The sequence below is a fragment of the Pararge aegeria genome, chromosome 16, assembly GCF_905163445.1.
Source record: "Pararge aegeria chromosome 16, ilParAegt1.1, whole genome shotgun sequence".
Lineage (NCBI taxonomy): Eukaryota > Metazoa > Arthropoda > Insecta > Lepidoptera > Nymphalidae > Pararge > Pararge aegeria.
This window is the reverse complement of record NC_053195.1, coordinates 14,959,375-14,980,621: the sequence shown is the minus strand read 5'-3', so window position 1 is coordinate 14,980,621 and position 21,247 is coordinate 14,959,375. Positions and strand designations below refer to the sequence as shown.

The 21,247-nt window shown below is 33.4% G+C and overlaps 1 protein-coding gene across 4 annotated transcripts; it reads left to right on the top strand.

Moving 5' to 3' along the window:
- Window positions 1-3,297: 3,297 nt before the first annotated feature.
- On the top strand, window positions 3,298-19,874 carry LOC120630265 (activating transcription factor 7-interacting protein 1). 4 transcript variants are annotated; one of them, XM_039899422.1, is made up of 4 exons: window positions 3,298-3,453; window positions 15,011-18,006; window positions 18,261-19,259; window positions 19,344-19,874. In XM_039899422.1, exons 2-4 carry the CDS (start codon window positions 15,051-15,053, stop codon window positions 19,808-19,810), a joined length of 4,422 nt encoding a protein of 1,473 aa, XP_039755356.1. In that variant the 5' UTR covers window positions 3,298-3,453; window positions 15,011-15,050; the 3' UTR covers window positions 19,811-19,874. The 4 variants fall into 4 exon arrangements, with proteins under 4 accessions (XP_039755356.1, XP_039755355.1, XP_039755358.1 ...); XM_039899421.1 differs by lacking the exon at window positions 3,298-3,453 and adding an exon at window positions 6,180-6,324; XM_039899424.1 differs by lacking the exon at window positions 3,298-3,453 and adding an exon at window positions 12,639-12,657.
- The last annotated feature ends 1,373 nt before the right edge of the window (window positions 19,875-21,247 follow it).

The following is a 21,247-nucleotide window of genomic DNA, read 5'->3' as shown; positions in this document are numbered from 1 at the left end:
TATTGCGTGTGGTTGGATTTCTTGAGACACTTTGGTACGATGTCGATCAAGTCATATGCGTAATAGCCTATAAGTATAAGAATAGAGGATGAATATAATTACATATATGTAAGTGACTCGTACGAAGTTGAATAAACTGAAGAAGAATTCTTAAGCAGATTTACCCTTATGCGTGTGAGAGTTTCTTTTGGCGTTAATGCTTCCACAGTAGGTATATAAATTGTATTTCAGAAAAATCGAATGATTAGTAAGATTCCTGTGCTGCGTTGGTCAAAGACACCAGCCCGATGTTACGAAATTCGAGTTGTCCTGGGTCCAATCATGCGATTGCGATGCCAACAACTTTACTGTTACTGTCAACAGCAAGTACCTCATCATTAAAGCTAGCGAACCCAAAGAGAAAAAGCATATCTGGCGCATTTCTTTAATCGTCATCATCATCATTCTTTCATGCGAAAGGTCTCTAGGTATATGATATTCTATTTTAGTTTGAAATGAGTAAAATTTAAAAAGTTTTTTACCACTTCAAAATGAGTTTCTATGTTCTCTTTAGGCATGTTTAATTATGAAGTGAATTAAAACAAATTTTGTAAAAGAAGGTAGGTATACACTCGAGGTAGTCTCACAAGTCAGGATCTGATAAGAGGATCGCATTGAAGTTTGCGGACTACCCAAGGGAATTTTATTGCAATGTTCATTGTTTTTTGTTCAGGTCTTTAGGTTGCTTGTTGAAAATTGAACTCTCTAAAATCAGGTGTTAGAATCAGAGAGTCATAGAAGTTGGCTCAAATTATTTTCGACGACCTTCCTGGCACAACGGTGAGCGCTGTGAATTGGAGTAGGAGGTCCCGGGTTCGATTCCCAGCCGGGGCAATTTGGTAATTTATAATTTCAGAATTTTATCTGGTCTAGTCTGGTGGAAGGCTTTGGCCGTGGCTAGTTACCGCCCTACCGCCCTGCCGCTAAACGATTTAGTGTTCCGGTGCGATGTCACGTAGAAACCTATTAGGGGTGTCATAGTAACTGCCATACTCCCTAACAGGTTAGCCCGCTACCATCTTAGACTGCATCATCACTTACCACCAGGTGAAATCGCAGTCAAGGGCTAACTTGTGAAGGAATAAAAAAAAAATTACGCTTGCTGAAACTTACCTAATATTCATCATCATCAACCCATCACCGGCCCACTACAGGGCACGGGTCTCCTCCCATATTTAAAAGGACTCAAGCCGTAGCCCACCGCGGCCAAGTGCGGATTGGTGGACTTCACACGTCTTTGAGAAAACAGAACTTTCAGGCATGCAGATTTCCCCACGTTGTTTTCTTTCACCGTTACAGCAAGTGATATTAGTATATGGTACTTAAATTTAAAAAAACGCACACAACTCCGAGAAATTATAGGTGCGTGCCGTGGATTGTATTGGGTCTCAACGAAAGAGAAACCGAAGCCTTACCCACTAGGCTATCACCGCTTTCCTTATATTAATAGATAATGATAACTTACAAATTGTCTTTGTTACTTTTGTTGATAACGTGGGGGAAACTGGCAATCTAATAAAATTATCGATAGATAAAATAAATATTACCTTAAATCGTTTGACCGAGTAATGTGGGACTCCTAATAGCTTAAACTTTGGTGACCATCTTAACAAGCCAACTAATCGTTTCATTGCAAAAAATCATTAGTATAGAAAATATTCTTCCCATTGAACCATTTTTTGAGGTTGCGTATAAAATTCCCATCATTCATAGGAAAGATCTTTATTTTACTTGGTATTTATTTAAAACATGAATCGTTACGTTTTTTCTGTTAAAAGATCAGGATTATCATAAAAAAAAATGCAACTATATGTATAAGTCAAATAACATATTATTTTAACACTGTTTCAGTAAGTATTTGCTATTTCTTAAATGCATTCATTATTTTTCCGGACATTCATTCATACATTGAATTCATTCCGGAATTCATTCTGATGATAATAATATCCATGACAAACGGAGAGCGCAGCTCTATAACATCAATCGAATAACAAAATATTTTGATAATTGATTGATTAATCCTTACTATTATTATAAATGCGAAAGTGTGTTTGTTTGTTTGTTTATCCTTCACGCCCTGACCAAACAACCAATTAACTTGATTTTTGGCATAGAGTTAGTTGAAAGAACGCGACGGAGAGTAACATACGCACCTTTTTATCCCAGGCGGCTCCCACAGGATTTGTGGGAGGGGACACAACTAGTACTACAATAAATATTTAAACCACGTTCAAACACAGATGTTGCAAAGGTTTCTATCGAAATCATATAGTTACATAAGTCGGCGATAGATGGCGCGACACCTAAAAAACTTTTTTACAAATCTTTGTCCTGGACAAAAAAAAATACAGGTATCTTTTTTTGCACGTTTAGCATATGTTATAATCTACCTATTTCCTCTCAATATTTACTACGCAAGGTCTTAGTTCGAGGTTAAATACAAGTTATCACTAATCACTACGTACCTTTATGATAAAAGCGACCTCTATAGAATGCTTATTAAACTAAGTGACTTTTCTTCTTCCAAAATAATGTTTGCACATCATACAAGATGGCGCTAGCCCTATTCTTAAAATCATTATTTCCTGATCCAGTGATGAAACTATGATTGTCAAACAATAAATAGTAATTTAATCATATCTACGGTCATTCATTATTCTTTCTAAGCAGATAAGCATATATTCACTTAATTCGTACTGTTGAAATGGGTATGTTATTTCATAATTCAGACAACCTAATCATATTACATTAGGACATTGATATAACATATTTTAAGTCTAATAAGTTTATTTCATAAATTCTCAAAAATCATCATTTACAATTTATAACTTTGTTACCTAGTTGTTTTGATTATCAAAAACAAACCTGCACAAATCAAATGCATTTTTATTCAATGAAACAAACGATGACGCATTCATGACACAACCCAAAGTAGGTATTGTCATTTATTGTCCTTTGCAACCAGGTACCACGTATTTGCATTAGGTAAAAAAAACAAATTTGTTATTTTTTAAAATGACATCTAATCGAACGTTCTATTTACTGTCTAATATTAATTTGTCATTAGAACTAAGCTCGAATCGTTTTCGAATTACCAACATTAAAATAGAAAAAGGAGACTAATAAAGAACTAAGTAGTTTCATATAACATTACATACAACTAGTTATTTGGATTCGTCGAGGGCGCCGAGGTAGAAAGGGACGGCTATATACCATCTACTACTCAAACTCGTGCGATGTGAGATTTCCTACAACAAAATGGCGGCTATTGCCTTCCGCGCCAAAACCGCGCACGCCAGTACATTCGATCACAATCTCTCTTTCGAGATACTCCAATTACGTTTCGTGAACGAATAAGCTATACTGCTGAACGTTGTATTGAACACCGGCTGCACTTCTAAAAAATGAGAACTGGTAAGTGCTACTGAATATGTACTACATTTTTTTACTGACTGGTTCATCTCACCGTGAAATATCATTATTTCCATATCTTCTATTTTCGTCTATACCGAACATTGAAAGGGTATTATAGATATAAAAAAGAACGATGCTTTATATTTTACACTACTAATTTTTTTTAAGCTGCTCTTTATCATTTTCAACTTTATCATAATATGATAGCATCTAATCATTATTACTCCCCTCTAAATTATACGTAGGTACCTAAGTTAAGTATGTAACTAGGTAGGCAAATACTGAAATAACTGCAATAAGATTCTACTTTACTGTCGTCTCTTCATTTTCCCTCGAACTACCATCCTGTCTAGATCAGGCTTAAAATTATACCTTCGACTATACACTACGATGGATTGGTAATTTAAAGGTTAGTTTATTGGCGGCCCAGTGCTGAGCTCATACTTCTCGCCTGACTTTCAAATTTACCAGCGTTGGTTGAATTTATGACACCTCATTAGTATCTAGGTGACACAAGTACCCAGTAGTAGTAGTCAGTAGGTGTACAAGGTTGTGTAAGTATCATAATTATTAGTATCACAACCCATTTTTAACCTTACAACAATCGATGCTACCATATCTGAGTCGATTGACAGAGCGGCAACGTCGCATTTTGCTGCGGTGTGGAGGTAAATTGCGAGGTTGCTGGCAGCATATAATATTATGTGCGCGGTCTATCACAAACAATTTTATTGTGTTGTGTTAATCAAGCCAAGACACACATATTTAGTCTTTTCGTTCTCCAAATTTTAATCTGGTATCCCACTCCTAGTTTGCCCCGAAATTGATAGCTGATCAACAATAACAACAAAGATGTTGTTTACTTTATTCATAATTCAACTACCTAAGTGTGATCATACAATCATGATGATGATGATCATAATATGATCAACTTTATCAACTAGTTACTTAACGGTCGTTACTTAACGCTCTTATCCTGATATTATTTTGTTATGTGCAGCAGGTTACCTTAAACTGAATCAAAAATAATTGTTATTATCTATTTAGGTATGTCATCGTCCTAGGTACGCAATTCACTATCCGATCTTTTAGGTTATTTTGCGACACAAATTCATTTTGTAATCATAATTATGCAGATCGTGATCCGCCATTCTTTTTCCATTACAAAAATTATTATAATTTTTTTTTTTGTATTTTCCTGGTAAACGGCATAGGTACCTACATAAAAATATTACTGTTTAGCTAGAATGTAAAATATAGTATTTGGTATACCATTCTACTTGCATGTATAGCGTCTCGTAGCGTTGTTTTTTTTATAAACATCTCATCAAATATTTAAGAGATCCGAGACGTACCTACCTATTTCAGTCGTGCCTTATAAACCGCATTATCTACTAATTAGATACCATAAAATAAGAAACCGTAAAAAGCAAATATAATAATTAAGTAGCAAAAAAGAGAGAAAGTAGCACTTATCCATTCTTCTTTGATAATTATTTATAGCATCTCTGGCCTTCTTTCGTTCGTTGTTGTTAGTTGCATTGCATTCATTGCTGGCATTTAAGTTGACTGTACTATTTGCACCGTAATGCAAACAGCATTGCATGGTGTTTTTATTTAATCCACCAAACATTGTCGATAAAAGTGTTTAGAGTTGGGGTATATAAAACGTATTTTTCTACTGTATTATTTCATTTGATATTATTGGCCGTTTTCAAGTTTTATTGAAATTTACCCCTACCAATCTCAGTTATTAGACGTATTTTATGATTATTTGAACCATTTCACACCTTAATCCGGTTCAGGTCATAATTTTTAGGTCTAAGACGTTAAGCCAAGTATCATATGGATCTATGTATATATTTAAGTGTATTTATATAACTCCGTTAAATAATATCTTCTCTACAAAAAAACCGAATTAGATTGTAGTGGGGTTATCGATGATAGGATGTTTTCGATGTATGAAAAAATAGCAGTTTTAACCGGACACAATTAGATATTAGACTTCAAACATTCACAATTTGCTGATGAACTGCTTTAAATGCTATCAGAAAATGCTTATTTTAGTGATGACGTCTGTTAGTTGACCTGGGTAGACGGCTTCGGCAGTAATCGGCAATACTCGCTCAATTTCGGCTCCCGAGTTAGCCGGCCCACTCAAGTCTCGAGGTGCCTCTTCTGTGCGGAGCGGCAACGTCGCACGTTCGCAACAAATTGAAAACCGTATTTTCTAAACCTCTTTTTACTCATTAAATTATGCCAATAATTAAACATGATATTTAATATAACAATAAACGTTTTATTATAACACTTAGTATAACACCGAAAGGTGTTGTTACATATTTATGAACTCTACATAGGTATATATCATTAATGAACACAATCGGTAATGAGGTTATATAATAATACAAACAGATAGATACTATAGAACATAACTTAAGAGGAGATTATACAAATGTAGAATACAAGAGAATGAGATCACGCTTTCGCTGTGTGCACTGTGTGTTTATATTACACATTAAGTAACACGTTGCACTGCATAGAGTAATTCACAGAACGAGTTTGTCGATTCGTGCGGCTTATCGCTCTCTCTTTTATGTACATTACCGGACGTTATAGGCATCTCGTTTTCGCAGGAATTGTGACTTTTACGGGCGCTAGCGCTATGTTCTCTGGCACGAGCGTATTCTGTATTTTTAGTTTGCGTTCTTGCCATAAGCGACGTCGCCACTTCGTCGGCGGCCATTTTCTTCTTTCTCTTTCTGCTAGTCAGTTTGCTCTTAGCCGTGTTTGAGTGTACTTGTGTCTGCGGAAATTGTAATCTTCTTAATTGTTCTTCTTCTTCTGGAATCTCTTGCGAAAACATATTAGGTGGGTTCTCGATATAATACTTTCTTGTTTTAAATGCTATGCACCTAATGATTATTATTATTGTTGTTTAAGTGTTTTTTGTAGTATATATTTATTATTTTATTTAAATTTTTTGGTTTTACAAATCATTTTTTTTTCTTAGTTCGAATTATTTATTATTATTTACGTATTTAGGAATTAAAGATCTCTTTTCAATATTGATAAGTTTTAATAACCGTTGCAGTTTGACAACTGCCATTGGCATATAATATTTTGGCAGCGATATGCAAGATTGTGGGGGGGGGGGGGGGGGGGATAGAGACATAATGCTGGCTGAGCAACGTTGACCCAAGTCTGTATCTGAAAAGGTGATCGACTTTCATGGTTCAAATTAACCATTACCTCGCGTGTCTCTAAGCAGTTTACCGGCCTGCATTGGCTCAGCGTGATCATCCGATGGTATGTGCTACTCTTCTATGAGAAAGAAGGTCGCATGTAATGCTGATGATGATGATGAGGACAGACCACAACCATTGAATGAACGCTGACCTTGAGCTGTCTACCGGTTTTTATCCAATGTAAATAGTTTGTTAAGTGTTGTTCTGTTTCTCAAGTATAACTTTGAAACCTTATCAGTAAAGAATAATTTTCGCGTTAAATACCAATATTATGCACGAGAAAATAAACATGCACTCCTGCAGTCAACTCAAAAAGCCCTGGTAACTAAGTTATTTAAATACACTAATAACAGACTTAAGAGTTTTGTTTACTCTCAAGCGCCAGTATACTCGAAGCTCTAATCTCCAGTCCCACGTTCAATACAACTTGTCCAAATTCCACCTTCACCTGAATTTTTAGTCTCTCGCTCTCTTCGTCTCACTCTTGCCCGCTGAGCGCAAATGGCGACACGCGGTGATAGCAAGCTCGGCAAAGTGACGTCTTCAAAGGTTTGGCGTATCAGAGTGCAGCTCTCTAGCCCTCGCGAGTGGAGTAAATGCGGAATTTATTCCGGTATCAACTGGGCGCAGTGAACCGCTGTGCGCCGCCATTTTGTTTTTGTAGGTTATTTGAAATTGCAGTTATAGGTGTATTACGTAGCATTTTTTTATTTCTCATTTTTGTTATTACTTGTGTTTGGTTTAAAACCCTCCTTGCGTTAGGGACATAATTTAAGACCCTGTTATGCGCAACGCCATCTAGCGAAAGACTTACTAAAAAAATGTCACGGAAGAAACATGTTTCTTTATTATAGATCACAAGTTGTTATTTAAAAGAATGCCTGTTTTGCTTGACAGTTGAATAAAATGATTCTAAAAAGTACGGTACGGCCTAAGGACGTAGTTTTTATACTTTGGAAAAAAAAATACTACCTAGTAGGACCTAGCTTATATAAAAAACTTAGGTTTTTGGTTTTTTTTCTAGAAAGGTCAGATAGTCAGTCAGGAAAAAAAATCGAAGTTCGAGACCTCTACTCTGTTACTTTTTGAAATTATTTTTTCAATGGTAGGTAGGTACTTACCTATTTGGATTTGGACTAATAATACATTTTACTATTCCTAAATAGGGTCATTTCGCCTGTTTGCGTCCACTTAGTGGAGTTGTTAGGTTTGAACGTGAAAAAAAAAATATCCGTGCGGTAGTTTTTAATCAAATATGGTCGTAATGTAGTCCCTATATAGTCTTGTCAAGTTTAATGCACAGTTTTGGACAACGCATCTGTTGTTTTATTCTACACAGGTACAAATAGCTGAAACAGGAGATTTTCCCATTTTGCGTCCACAAAATCCAGATTGCGTCCGCCTGTGGACCAATTGGCGTCCACCTGTTTAAAAATAATTAGGAAGGGAAATAGGAAATAAAAAGGGAAGCTTGTGATTTTAATCAAAACATTTATTTAATACCTAATTGCTGATATCATAAAAGTTAACATAAATTGCACTTCAGGATATTTTTTTTTCCTCCTCCAACTAACTCCATTAATAGATTCACTATTATTTCGAATGTCATGTCGATGACTTTATACGATTCTATTTTACCATTTCGGTACAAAGCCTTTAAAATTGGCCAAGTGCGAATCGGACTCGCGCGTTCCGTGTTTTATTCTATTTTTTAATATTTATTGTTAAAGTGGCAATAGAAATACATCATCCATGAAAATTTCAACTGTCTTACTATCACGATTAATGAGCTACGGCCTGGTGACAGACGAACAGCGAAGTCTTAGTACTAGGTTCCTGTTTTTACCCTTTGGGTAAGGAACCCTAAAAATGGAACAAAATTCAAATATTGGCAAATACATAAAATAATTTTCGTATAATAATTGTATATTTTTAGGTTAGGTAGGTTATAAAGAGTATATTTAAATAAAAATATATAAATTTTACTCTATTATTTTCGTGTGATAAAAAGATGGACGCAAAATGTTATAGGGTTTCTAATGTAGGAAAACTGTACGTCCAAGCCTGATTTTTGACATTCATTATTTTTTTTTATAATTCTAATAATATGGACGCAAATCGGCCATCATATTATGCATGTTAATGTTGTTAAAATTGATAGGAAGTTTATATTGTTTTTCCCATGTTATCGTATTTAATTAAACATCTGGCTGAGAAATAGTTGGAGTAATCTGCGTCCACAGCGGACGCAAAGTGGTTTTTTTATAAATTTTATGTACCAGTTCGCGTCCACCTTATATAAAACTGTCAGTAGAAAAATATAAGCTCAAACATCGTTATTCCTATAGTGTGGTTCACAATTAAGGTCTAGGGATAACAAAGTATTCTAAATTACACATAAACACCTTAAATACTTACCGTGAAAAGTACAGCTGCTCACTATTTTTTTTACAACACATTCGCGCTTCAGCACTTGTTGGTTGCACACGCAAGATTAGTTTATTTTTCATTAAATTTGGGTTGCACGCACAGATCTTTTGTTTGTGTGTGAGTACGAATTGGGCGTCGGACGCGAAAAGGCGAAAAGACCCTACCTGCGGCAGAAGTGTGTCAGCTCCGACGCACGATTGGAGTTTACTACTTAGGTACGATTGTCGAAACATACACAAAAAGAGTTTATTTAGCTGAATAAAGATTAATACCATAAAGGGTAAATTAAAAATCCTGTGCAATTTATTCACACACGGCGGAAGTGTAACTTCGCCTACGGGACTAAAGTAGCCTACGGGAGATTGAGGTGGATGTAGAGTATCAGAACTATTAGGATAAATGTAATGTTTATTATTTATTTTCCATGGTAACTAGAATAGGAAATAAAATGTTTAATGTTTTCTATCTCACTCTGTCCCATACATTTATGTGTTTGTTTCTTTACCTAGATAATATACGGTTTCCTTGGTAACTTAAAAAGGAAAAATAAGTTAATTAAACGAAAGCGACGTTGCATGTTTGCGCATCACAGTTGCCGGGCATGCAACTTCGCAAAGTGAAAACGTAACGAGGTCATTCATCAGTAGATTTTACTCCTCACATTTTTCTTATACCGTGCGCCTTATATATGAAAATCGATTCTTAAGGAGTAAACTCTGAAAAATATGCCCGATTAACTTTTGTGACTATCAGAATGAAACATGTTATTAACTTTACTTACGTTACTAACTTTTTAAAATTATTTAAAGTTAGTTTTTTCTAAACGACGCGTCGCGTCAGACAGTTAATTAAACAATAATAAACAGTTGACATAACCTTGTAAAAGCGCAGTATGAATTTAAAAACGTTTTTTTCTCATTTATAAAAACAAAACAGGAAGTTCATTAAGGTTATAAGATAATTAAACCAAAAATAAAACAAATATAGGGTAACTAGCAGGCGTCCACGACTTGGTCGGCATATGAATTTTTTGAGGTTTAAAAGATGGATGTATGCAGTCGCGTACTTTTTTTAGAACTTTAAAATTACTTTTTGACGTAACTTAAACCATTTACGCATCGCATGCGTTTTAAGCTGCCAAAGGAAGTATTTTTCCCTTTTTTTGCAACATGTTTCATTCATGATCCGCTCCTTTTGGTCGTGATGTTATAAACTTGCCCTAAACTTACCTCGATAAATGGACTATTCAACACAAATAGATTTTTCTAAATCGAACTAGTAGTTCCTGAGATATGTATGTTCAACCAAACAAATTCTGCAGCTTCGTAATCTTAAGACAGGTGGTACACATCATAAATGACTAATAACTCCGCTGCCTTGTCAGCGTTTATTGTGTGGTTTTTTAAGTCCCGCGGGCTTAGTTTTTTGGGGTAAAACCGGTAGTATATGTCTGTTTGGTAGTATCCAAGCAGCGAGCTAACTTATACGAGGTTATATTTTAATATACACCGGGAACATTGGTGCTTTTCCGGATAAAAAATTCCATCTCCAAAATGCAAGGTGATAAAAAATGACGAGCTCGCTGTAGCAGAAATCAAATTATTTAGAACTAATTTCATATTTGATTTTGAATCTTTTTTTTTTGGATTTTGCAACACATATCGACTTGACGCAAAAAAGAATTACTCTATTTAAGGATTCGGAATGTGAGCTTTATGCTATGTGTCATTGAGTCTTGTATAAAGTGTGTGACGCAGGAGCAACGTGTGCCCAACTAGTTTTATACTACCAGCATAAATATATTGAAAAGTTTACTTTATGTTACATGACATAAAGCTCAATTTCTAATGTTTTAATTTAAGCAAAGTAGTTCAGTCGATATGTAAAGGCCAGTATACTCTATTCACACTTATTATTTTAGACGTTTTGATGTGACCTTTGCAAACTTTATAGATGAGGACAAATAAATGATTTATGACAGCTTTCTTTTCTTTAGATCCTTAAAGAAAATACAACAATGTTCTTCCACATTATGTTACCAGACTTGACCTTAAATTAGTGCTACTAAGATGGCTGTTTAGCTGCTTTTTTTGTTGAAGTAAAACTTCTTTAGGCGCGGCTAGGGAATAACTTGATTTTTTCTGACGGAAGTAACGCTTACGTCAGACGTCTGTGTAGTTTCCGCTGTTTAAAAATAATAATTTGTATTGGTCGTAAGTATATGTAATATACTCCACTCTTCTTGACGTATACGCCAGCTAGTGGCAAATATCATAATTAATTAGGATTTTTTTTTCAATATTTTCAAACGGATCGATTGTAAATAAAAATTCAACAGTTTAAAAAAAAAACAGTTTTATTTCAATAGCGCGTAAAGGTTACACGCACATAGTTTTTTCGAATATCGTCATCGTATTTTGTAATTATACAACCTTCTAATATCGGTCGATTGGTGATAACGAAAACAATTCTTATTTTAAAATGGAATAGGTAATATTTTTCCTAGAAAGCGAATTTTAACTTTTTGGATAACTAATAGTCAATGTATAATATTGTAGTATTAGAAACTTAAATGGAGCTTGTAACCCTCATTTCAGTTTCCTAACGGTATGTATATCTTCTTATAATCGGAAATAGTTCCTATGCCCTAGAAATATAATTTAATAACAATGTACCTGTAATTATATGATGATTTATTAATATTTTTCCAAAATGTCAATTTAATTAAATTGACCTAGAAGGAACAATTAGTAAAAATCTCAAACACATAAAAGCATTATTTTAAGGAGGGCATTTATTTGCAAAAATCCAATATATATAGATTTACTTGTTACTCGTCATATTTGTTACATAGTAACTAAAAATTAATATATTTTTTATGGAGACAAAAAAAAAAAAAAAAAAAAAAAAAGAAAGTCTCATTCTAGCCGGTAATGGGTTGATGATGATGATGAATATATTTTTTTACTTGAAAAAAAAACAAAATCGCCGTACAGGGCGCATAAAGTCACATTGTGCCATTTGAGCCACGACACGATACGATCGAACAAAGCTCGTAAGAATAACACTCGATGGGTGTTGCCGCTTTGCTTCTACGAGCAAAGTGCCATGCGCGCTTTCACGGTTTGGCAACGTCGCATGAAATGTCACTCGTTGCCAAGTATCGTTTGTATATTTATCTAAATGAAAGTAAGAGTTTAAAAAAAACGGTAATCTTTTATCGATTTATCGGTTAACGATTTTGCTTTGATTTTAAATGGTAACTAATTAATAACAAAAGTTTTATAAAATTATAGCTGACCCGTGCCAACTTAATTGGGCGTTAAACATTTTCACACGTGTTCAAATTATGAATGGGGCTTATAACCTGACTTCCAAAATGAGGGTTATATTGTTACAACTTGTCTATAGTTTGTGGCACAATATTTAACGTCACAAACTTACAAACATATGGGCATGGGCATAACTGCTTAAGTTCGCAAATGGGGAATAAGAATTGTTGTGCAGTGCAGAATATAGTCAAAAGGTCATAAAGTGGGCTACCTATACTATAGCCAAACTCGATGTGGAATTTATGTAGAGAACTTTTAATAATCAATAATTGTAATTTTATCACCATTTCCAATTTAAAAAAAAGTTAGTTAGTTTAACAGCGTTTTCTGAAAGATAGCATAACCGCCCAGAGCGTAATAAGTAAGACAAATGGATTAAAACTATAATTCTAATTATATAAATAACTCACAAAAAAACAAAAAAAACACACACACACACACAACTATTATGTTGCATGCTGCACGAAATAATTGTATACTTTATTCGTACAACACTTTGTTTTCGGAACACAATATAATCATAACTTAAGTTTCATAGGCAGGGGCTGGAACGCTTTTAAAAACTTTTTACTGACGCCAACGTCTCAAAGTTATCGAACCATTGAAATCTGATCATATAATATAATATTATTTAAATATTTCTAACGGTCTGATTTATTTATTTCAAGTATTAAAAATAATGTAAAAAATTTCAAAGGTTCATAACATCTGCATGGTTGCTAATCAACGTTTTGTTGGTAAACATTACATATAGAATTTGGCTTATTTATAGGTTAGTTTAGTTACTTTGTTAATGTTACTTTTAAGTAGATATTTACTTAATATACTTTTTGAAATTACCGGATATACGCTAACGTAATATATAATTTTAATGGCTTCACGACTGTACTGTTTGACGGCCGATTGGCGCAGTGGGCAGCGATCCTGCTCTTTGAGTCCAAGGTTGTGGGTGCGATTCACAAAACTGGAAAATGTTTGTGTGATAAACATCAATGTTTCCAGTGTATATCTGTATATATTAAAAGAAACCCAATATTCATATCTTACAACGTTTAATCGTTTTAGTACTCTAATTACAACATAGCACATTATAAATTGAGTTTATCTGAACTTATAGCACACTTTTTAATTAACTACAAAGAGATAACTTCTTCAACCTTCCCTTGACACTTCTGTCCATACTCTTCTGTACCTATATTTTTCCTGCCATTTTTATGACCTTTCTTTTTAATTTGGGTTCCTGTCATTTTTAATTCCTACTCCAACTTATATCAACATAAAAAATAAAAAAATCTGTTTGCTGGTTCACGTCACCTATCAGTCGTCTACGGATTGGACATGCTTGTACCCCAGTACATTTGGCAAAAATAAGAGTTTGAGATCATTCTCTGTGTGAGTGTGTCCTGGACGGAGGATCAGTCTCACATATCCTTTTTTCCTGCCCGAAATTGCCCTTTAAACTGTATGATATACTTCCTTCTAAAATTCCTTCGCCCCTAAAATGGCTTACACGACGTTTGTGTTAATGTCAGTGTATAGTCGCTATGTTAAATATCTATGTAAATTTATTATAATTACATACATATTAAAACTATTATTTTTATATTTTGAATTTTATATCTTCTTCAAATGATTGTTAAATTCATGCGTACTTAGTTAATTTCACTAACAACTACTATTGCAGGACGGAAGTTATTTAATATATATTTCTTTTTCTTTACTGACCACTCTTCCATTCGTGCCATTTCCAAGCTACTTGACACTGGCAAAGTACATTGTGCTGTTTTGGCACTATGAAAACCAATAAATCAAAAGAAGAAGAAGAACTTATATAGACCATAGATTAATACATAATTTTGAGCAGTCTGAACAGTATCTCTGTTCAGACTGCTCAAAATTATGCTTCCTAATTATACTGCCTTTTTCTTTTTAATCAAATGTACAAAGGCAGATGTATTTGCTAACAATAATAAGGATTGATGTATATCTATATATATAAAAGAAAGTTGTGTTATTTACACCATTTATAACACAAGAACGACTGGACCAATTTTTATGATATTTCATTTTTTGGATTTCTCTTAGACTGGAATAGGATAATAAGTATTAAAATATAACATTCCTTAAAAATAAAAATGATCCGCGGTACAGCTACTTATTCATAAAAAATATTCATCAGTCATCTTAGTAGTCATAACACAAGCTACGCTTACTAGATGGCGATATGTGTATTGTCGTAGTTTATATTATATTATTATATGTATAGTTTATATTACTTATTATTCATCGTATCCTATTGTAAGCTGTTTTGGGCCAATTCCTTTTTATTTTTGCCTTTAAGTGACAAAATATGGTTAAAATTGGTCTGAAAATATGTATGTATGTAACTAAGTTTGTCAGTAGTTTGTTTAAGTAAGTCTACCACTTAGATTTTTAGGTAACACGAATAAGTTAATAGATTCCACTAAGTACAAAACAAATATTTCTTTTTTTCCGCTTAGGCTACTTTTACACAAAATAATATTTTATTTTCTCTATTAATTTCAGATAATCTCTTCGCTTAAGAAGTGTATGGAAATGTCGCAGAATGCAATTAATAGACACTGACGCAGACATAGGTGTTCAAACGAAGATGTCAACCATGCAACCAGAATCTCTTGAAAAATTTAACCTTATTGATAATGTATCCAGTGATATTACAGATAATACTAACGGCAATGAAGAATGTCTAAAAAAACAAGAATTCGTAAAAGTATGTCAGAAGAATATTGATGAAGAACAAAATGCTCAGCGCACAGTAACTAGACATTTACTAAATGAAAAAAGGAATGAAAAATATGACGATACTAAGGAAAAATGTGATGAAGAATCTGTAGAAACAAAGGAAAAATGTGATAAAGAATCTGTAGAAACAAAGGAAAACAGTAATTTCGAAGATAGTCGTATTATAAGGATTGAGAATGACGACAAAGTTCAAGAACAAACAAATAATGAGGTATCTATTCAATCAGATATACATTCAGGTGAAGTAATACTGGACACGGAGATGAAAAACGTTGATAATGTAACAGATAATTCAGAAAATGAAAGTGTTATAAATAAAACCAAGAAAGAAAGCCATCCGAATTGTGAGATGGAACAAGATATACTGGACAATACAGTAATAGAGGATACAATTGAAGGACAAGATAACATGGACCGAAATATGACAGAAGATAGAATTGAAAATCAAATAAAAGAAGATGTTGAGATGGATATTACATTTCAAGACGATACTAAAGTCACCAACAGTTTAAATGAAAATAAAATTGATGTCAATGTTGTAGAAAAGAGTAAAGTAGTTGATGCAATTGAAGAAGAAATCAAAGATGATGTTGAGATGGATATAACATTTGAAAAACAAGGTGCAGATAACAACAATGAACCAGGAGATAACACCGAACAACTGAAGGATAAATTTGAGGAACCAAATAACGAAAAAACTGAAAAACATGGTGGAGTCTGTACAAGAGAAACCGAAAATAATTCCAAAAACAAGGATATAATTCAAAAAAGAAATGAGGATTTTGAGATTAATGCCAATGTTGCAGAAGAAGGAAAATTAAACACCAATGTAACAGAAGACAAGATAGAGAATGAAATGGTTATAACATTTGAAGAAGAAAAAAGATTAAACAAAATTTCCAAAGAATATGAAATTAAGAACGAAAATAAAGAGAAGAGTGAAATAGATGAAAATATTGAGAAACAGAAAAGAGATGATATTGAGAGGGAAGTTACCTTAGAAAAACAATATGAAGTTATCAGCTGTACAACAATAACAACTAATGATTTTGGACTAAAAAAACTACCAATTAAGAATAGTGAAAAAGATTTTTTATTTCCGGGACAGGGTTGTGAGGAAAACATTGAAAGAAAAGATAAAATTGAGGAACAAGATAAAAAGATCAATGCTACCGAATCTAATCAAAATATGATGGAAGTAACAGAAGAAGATAAAGTAAGTACTTCAACAGAAGATAAGATTGAACATGATGCTAGGCCTAATTGTGAGGCTAAAAAGGAACATGAAGAATCACCTCGTGAGAAAATACACAGCGAGAATGTACCTGTGCATCTCAAACAAATTCAGGTACAGAATAATGTAAATAGAGAGCTCATTGAGAGCAAACAAGTAAATAAGACCAGTGCTATGGATGTTAACGAGAATCAATATGAAGAATATAGTGAGATGAATATAACGTCCGAACAAAAAAGTAGTCTTACAAATAATACGATAAAGGAAGGGCATAGCAAAATAGATGTGAGACTTGAGCGAGATGATTTACTTGATAATCTAAAAGAGATTAGTAATCTACAGGAACAATATATTGATAGTGTGAAGGAAGATAGCATTGGAAAACAAGTTAAAGAAAATAGTGAGGCGCCAAGTAAACTTCAAGAACTGATTACAGAAAAAGGTATGGTACCAGAAGAACTTGACGAGAAAAGTAGACCAAACAGTATAACATCATGCAGTATAGGTGATCCAGCTAAAAAAGAAAGTGTGATAGAGGATAAATTTCTGTGTAAACATAATGAAAATAAAGTTCACAAAATATCTTTACAAGATGTGGAGGAAAATCTTACAGATGACAATAATGTAAAAAAAGACCAAAAGTGTAGTAAAAAAGAAAATAAAGTCGAAAAAGAACAAACTGTTCAAGTATGTGAAACAACAGATGCATTAAAAGATTCAGGGAGTTCCAATGAATGTATAAAAAAGCACGAAAATAACAAACAACAAAAAGAAAAAGATAGTGATTCCAGTAATGGTATAGCCAAGAGAAGTGATCAGTTTGAAAAAATACAGGAAGTTGTCAAGGTTGAAACTCAACACATTCAAGAAATTGTAAATAAAACTAATTCAGACTTTGATAAACTTAATGTTGATAAAGAAATAAAACCAGAATCGCGAGATAGTAAGGAAGACAATAATAAAGAAAAATGCATAAGTAATAGCGAAACTGAAGTAATGGACACTGATGAAATAATTGATATAGCTGATGAAAAGGATGATATAGATCAAGGAAAAGAATCACCTGAAAATAAGGAAAATGTCAATGTTTCAAAACAAAAAACTGACTTGGAAGATACTTTGTCTCGTGAAAAACCAGCAACTGAATCACTTATTCAAGACACAAATGATCAGCAAAAAAATGTTAAAAAGTCCCGAATTGATAATGTTGAGGAAAAGAAAAAACTTACACATATATCCAAACTGTCCAACACACTTGACATTTTGTCTGATGAAGAAGACAGTATACTAAATGACAAACCTCAGAAGAATGTTTCTGGTAATGATGAGAAACAATGTTCAAGTATAAATATAGATGATGATGACGATATAATGTTAATTGATGATGAACCAAAGTATAGGAATGATAAAAACCAGCCTGAAAGTTTACCTGAACCAGAAAGTAAGGTTGATTCGAAAGAAGATACTATAATTGAATCTAAAGACAAAGAAGAACAATGTACAGAAATTTTCGAAAGTAAAAAAGGTATGACAGATTTCTTAACTTAGACATTTTATTTTTTTTTACTTTATAGCTGCTTAGTGTTCCAAAGAATGAAATGCATGAAATTTGAACGATGAGGTCTCACTCTATGATTTAAATACTCTAGCTTAATTTAATTAAAATTTATATTAAAATTGTTAAGTACAAATATATAAACAAAAGTATCTACGGGAAAATTTATTTCCAAAAGTGTTATAGTATTTCGTGTATTAAAGACGACATTTTACATTTTTCAGATTCAATAAAAATAGAATCGACCACTCCTGGTGAAATAAAAACGAGTGAACCTGAACAAGAAGGAACTCCAATACAAAAAAAACCATTGGTACAATTAAATTTCTTAAAGTCATGCATAAAAAATTTAGGTGATATGACACGAGACGAACTTGAAGAATTCTGTATCCTCAAAATTGTTGAAAGTGTTGTTGATCGAAGTAATTTAAGTGAAATAAAATCCCAATTGAAAACTATGGCGCAAAATATCGAAGAATATAAGAAAAAAGCTTCAATACTGGCAAAACAAAACCGAGATTTACAGGTGGTCATTAAATCAGTACAAGAAGAACAAAAGAAAAAGTCTAATATGCCAATAACTCCATTAAAAATAACAAGGTCTGTTGGAATGCAGGTATTAATGACTGACAAAATAGCAGTGCGAAAGAAAATACAAAATACTAATCAAAACAGTGCTCCAAATAGTGGATCTAATCGGCAAGGAAAAGCAACGACGAATCCAACGAAACTTCAGAAAATGCTAACAAGTGCAAATAATTCCCCACCAATTCCAGTACCTAGATTAGTGCCAGCCGGGAACAATAATAATTCAAATAATGTTAAAACACAATCTCCCAGTACAAATACAGCAGGAAAATCACAAGCCACAGGCTCTACAACAAATTCGCCAATGCAAACTGTATCCAATGGTCTACTAGCAGCAACTCCGCCTGCACAAAAACCGGAAAAAAGACCACACAGTCGAATGCAACAGGGTAATAATTCCTTGCTCAATACAGTTGATCTGACAGATGATGAGCCACCCACCAAAGTTGTTTCACGAAATATTGCTCCACCGGTTCGACTGGTACCTCCACAGAATTTGCTAGCACCTAATAGACAACCTTTTGGAGCAAATGCGAGCAATCCTCGAAAAGTGTATATACCTATAAGTGGCTCGCAAACACCAGTTGGCGTTAAACCAGGACAGACAATTATGTTGAAAACTATTTCGCCTCAAGGTAAGTTTTTTTCTATTGATAACTTTAGGATAGGTACCTACTTAACAATATGAAAATCCTATTTAATACACTGTTATGTTTTAGGTCCAAGACAAAGAGTGCCTACACCTTTGATTGTTAAATCAAATCAAAATCCTACTACAGTGAGAATGCAGAGAGTGACGAGCCGTCACCCAGCACCTCTGCCAGATTCAGTTAAGCAATATCAACCTCTCAATTGGAAAGCTTTGCCACCATCTCCTGAGCTCAAATTATCAAAAGTAGAAAATGGCATTGTAATATCGTGGAAGATAGACAGATACCTAGAGGAGGACTATGAAGAAATCGCTAGTTATCAATTGTACGCTTATCAGGAGACATCGTCGCCACCCAGTACTACGCTTTGGAAAAAAATTGGCGATGTCAAGGCTCTGCCATTACCTATGGCGTGCACGTTAACGCAGTTCATGTCCGGATATAAATACTACTTCGCAGTTAGAGCTGTCGATATCAGATCTCGCTTAGGGCCATTTAGCATGCCAGCTAGTATACTCCTCTTGGATAAAATGTAAGACTGATTTGTAATTTTTTATTATACCACAGGTGTTTTTTTATTTACGTTATTTGTGTATTGTATTATATTGAAAAGAATGTGTAATATTATTATCTTAATTTATTTAACAAAATACACGCTAGAGGATTCGCGTTTCATAAAAAACAGTTGCTGTTTTTTGTTTACAATTTATTACTCAATTAGAGGATAGCCGCCTGTATATATATATAATAGCAATTCACAGTTGTATCTGATAGTTTTTAAATATAAGTAGCGAAATTACAAAAAAAAATAAACATTGTAATTAAGTCTGTTTGACCTTATTCATTTTTGTCCTAATGGTCCGGTTAATTTAGACATAAAAATAGTGATCAAATAACAAAAACTCCCAGAGAGACAAATATTGGTGAAGAGCTGAGGTTAACCTTTACAAATAAAGTTTTATGGGGGATTCCATCGATCCTATGTGTACTACAAAAGTTAATCGGGGTCCAAGGCAAAAATTTGACTTTTTAAATTAAGTTTTATCAAAAAATCTAAATTGGTAGAACTTAAAATTCTCTACAAAAAATGGTCTTTATGATTTTTTTTCCTAAGACTTACCATTCCTGAGATATCGCGATTCTCAGAGTCACATTATACATGATATGGCACATATAAGCCCAAAGCCATAATCAGGCACTTAAAATATGAATAAATACCTATCTGTGTCTGTTTAATATAATATGTTATATTGTTCTGAAAACATTAATTCAAAAGAACCGCTTGGCCTTGAAAACATCTGGCTAGACAGAAACAACTACAACTATCATGTATTCTTCCAACATCGGCATCTGCTATTCAATAATTGTAACATATATATGCGATCAAGTTCAAACGGGCAATCGACTGAACCCTGACAGTTTGGAAATTGATAGATAATTCTCTGGAACCGATTCAAACTTTACTCCAACCTGCTCCAGAAAACTTGACACTATTTTTTGCAATTGCAAAAAGCTAGTAGTGCCAAATGTGGCTGTAAAAAAGTCTGGTTGCTGTATTCTCCAGCGTGTCCAATTGCCAATGTCAGTCTTGCTCAAATGTTGAGTTGAGTTGATAAAGGAAGATTCCTGTGATTTTAATGAAGAGACCAATGACTTCAACATTTAAATAATTTATGAACATCCAACAAGAAGAAGAAATCGAAGAAGACATGACTGTTGAATAGACTTTCAAGAATCTGAATCTAATTTAAAAAAAAATCTTAAGAAATCAAAACAATAGTTAAATTATCCTACTACCTAATTATCCACCAATATTTGGCTCTCCGGGAATTTTTGATATTATAAATATCTATATTAACCGGACTATAAGTTTTAGTATAAATAAATTTATTTAGATATTTGGCTAGTTAAGTAGGAAAATTAAAACTACAAACCAATATTTTTAATACAACATTTATTTTAACATTAAATAA

Excerpts from the sequence above, each read along its gene's own strand:
- LOC120630265 (XM_039899422.1), top strand. The coding sequence starts at position 15,051 with ATGCAATTAATAGACACTGACGCAGACATAGGTGTTCAAACGAAGATG. Across the intron at positions 18,007-18,260 it reads AATTTTCGAAAGTAAAAAAG|ATTCAATAAAAATAGAATCG; the intron begins GTATGACAGATT and ends TACATTTTTCAG. Across the intron at positions 19,260-19,343 it reads GAAAACTATTTCGCCTCAAG|GTCCAAGACAAAGAGTGCCT; the intron begins GTAAGTTTTTTT and ends GTTATGTTTTAG.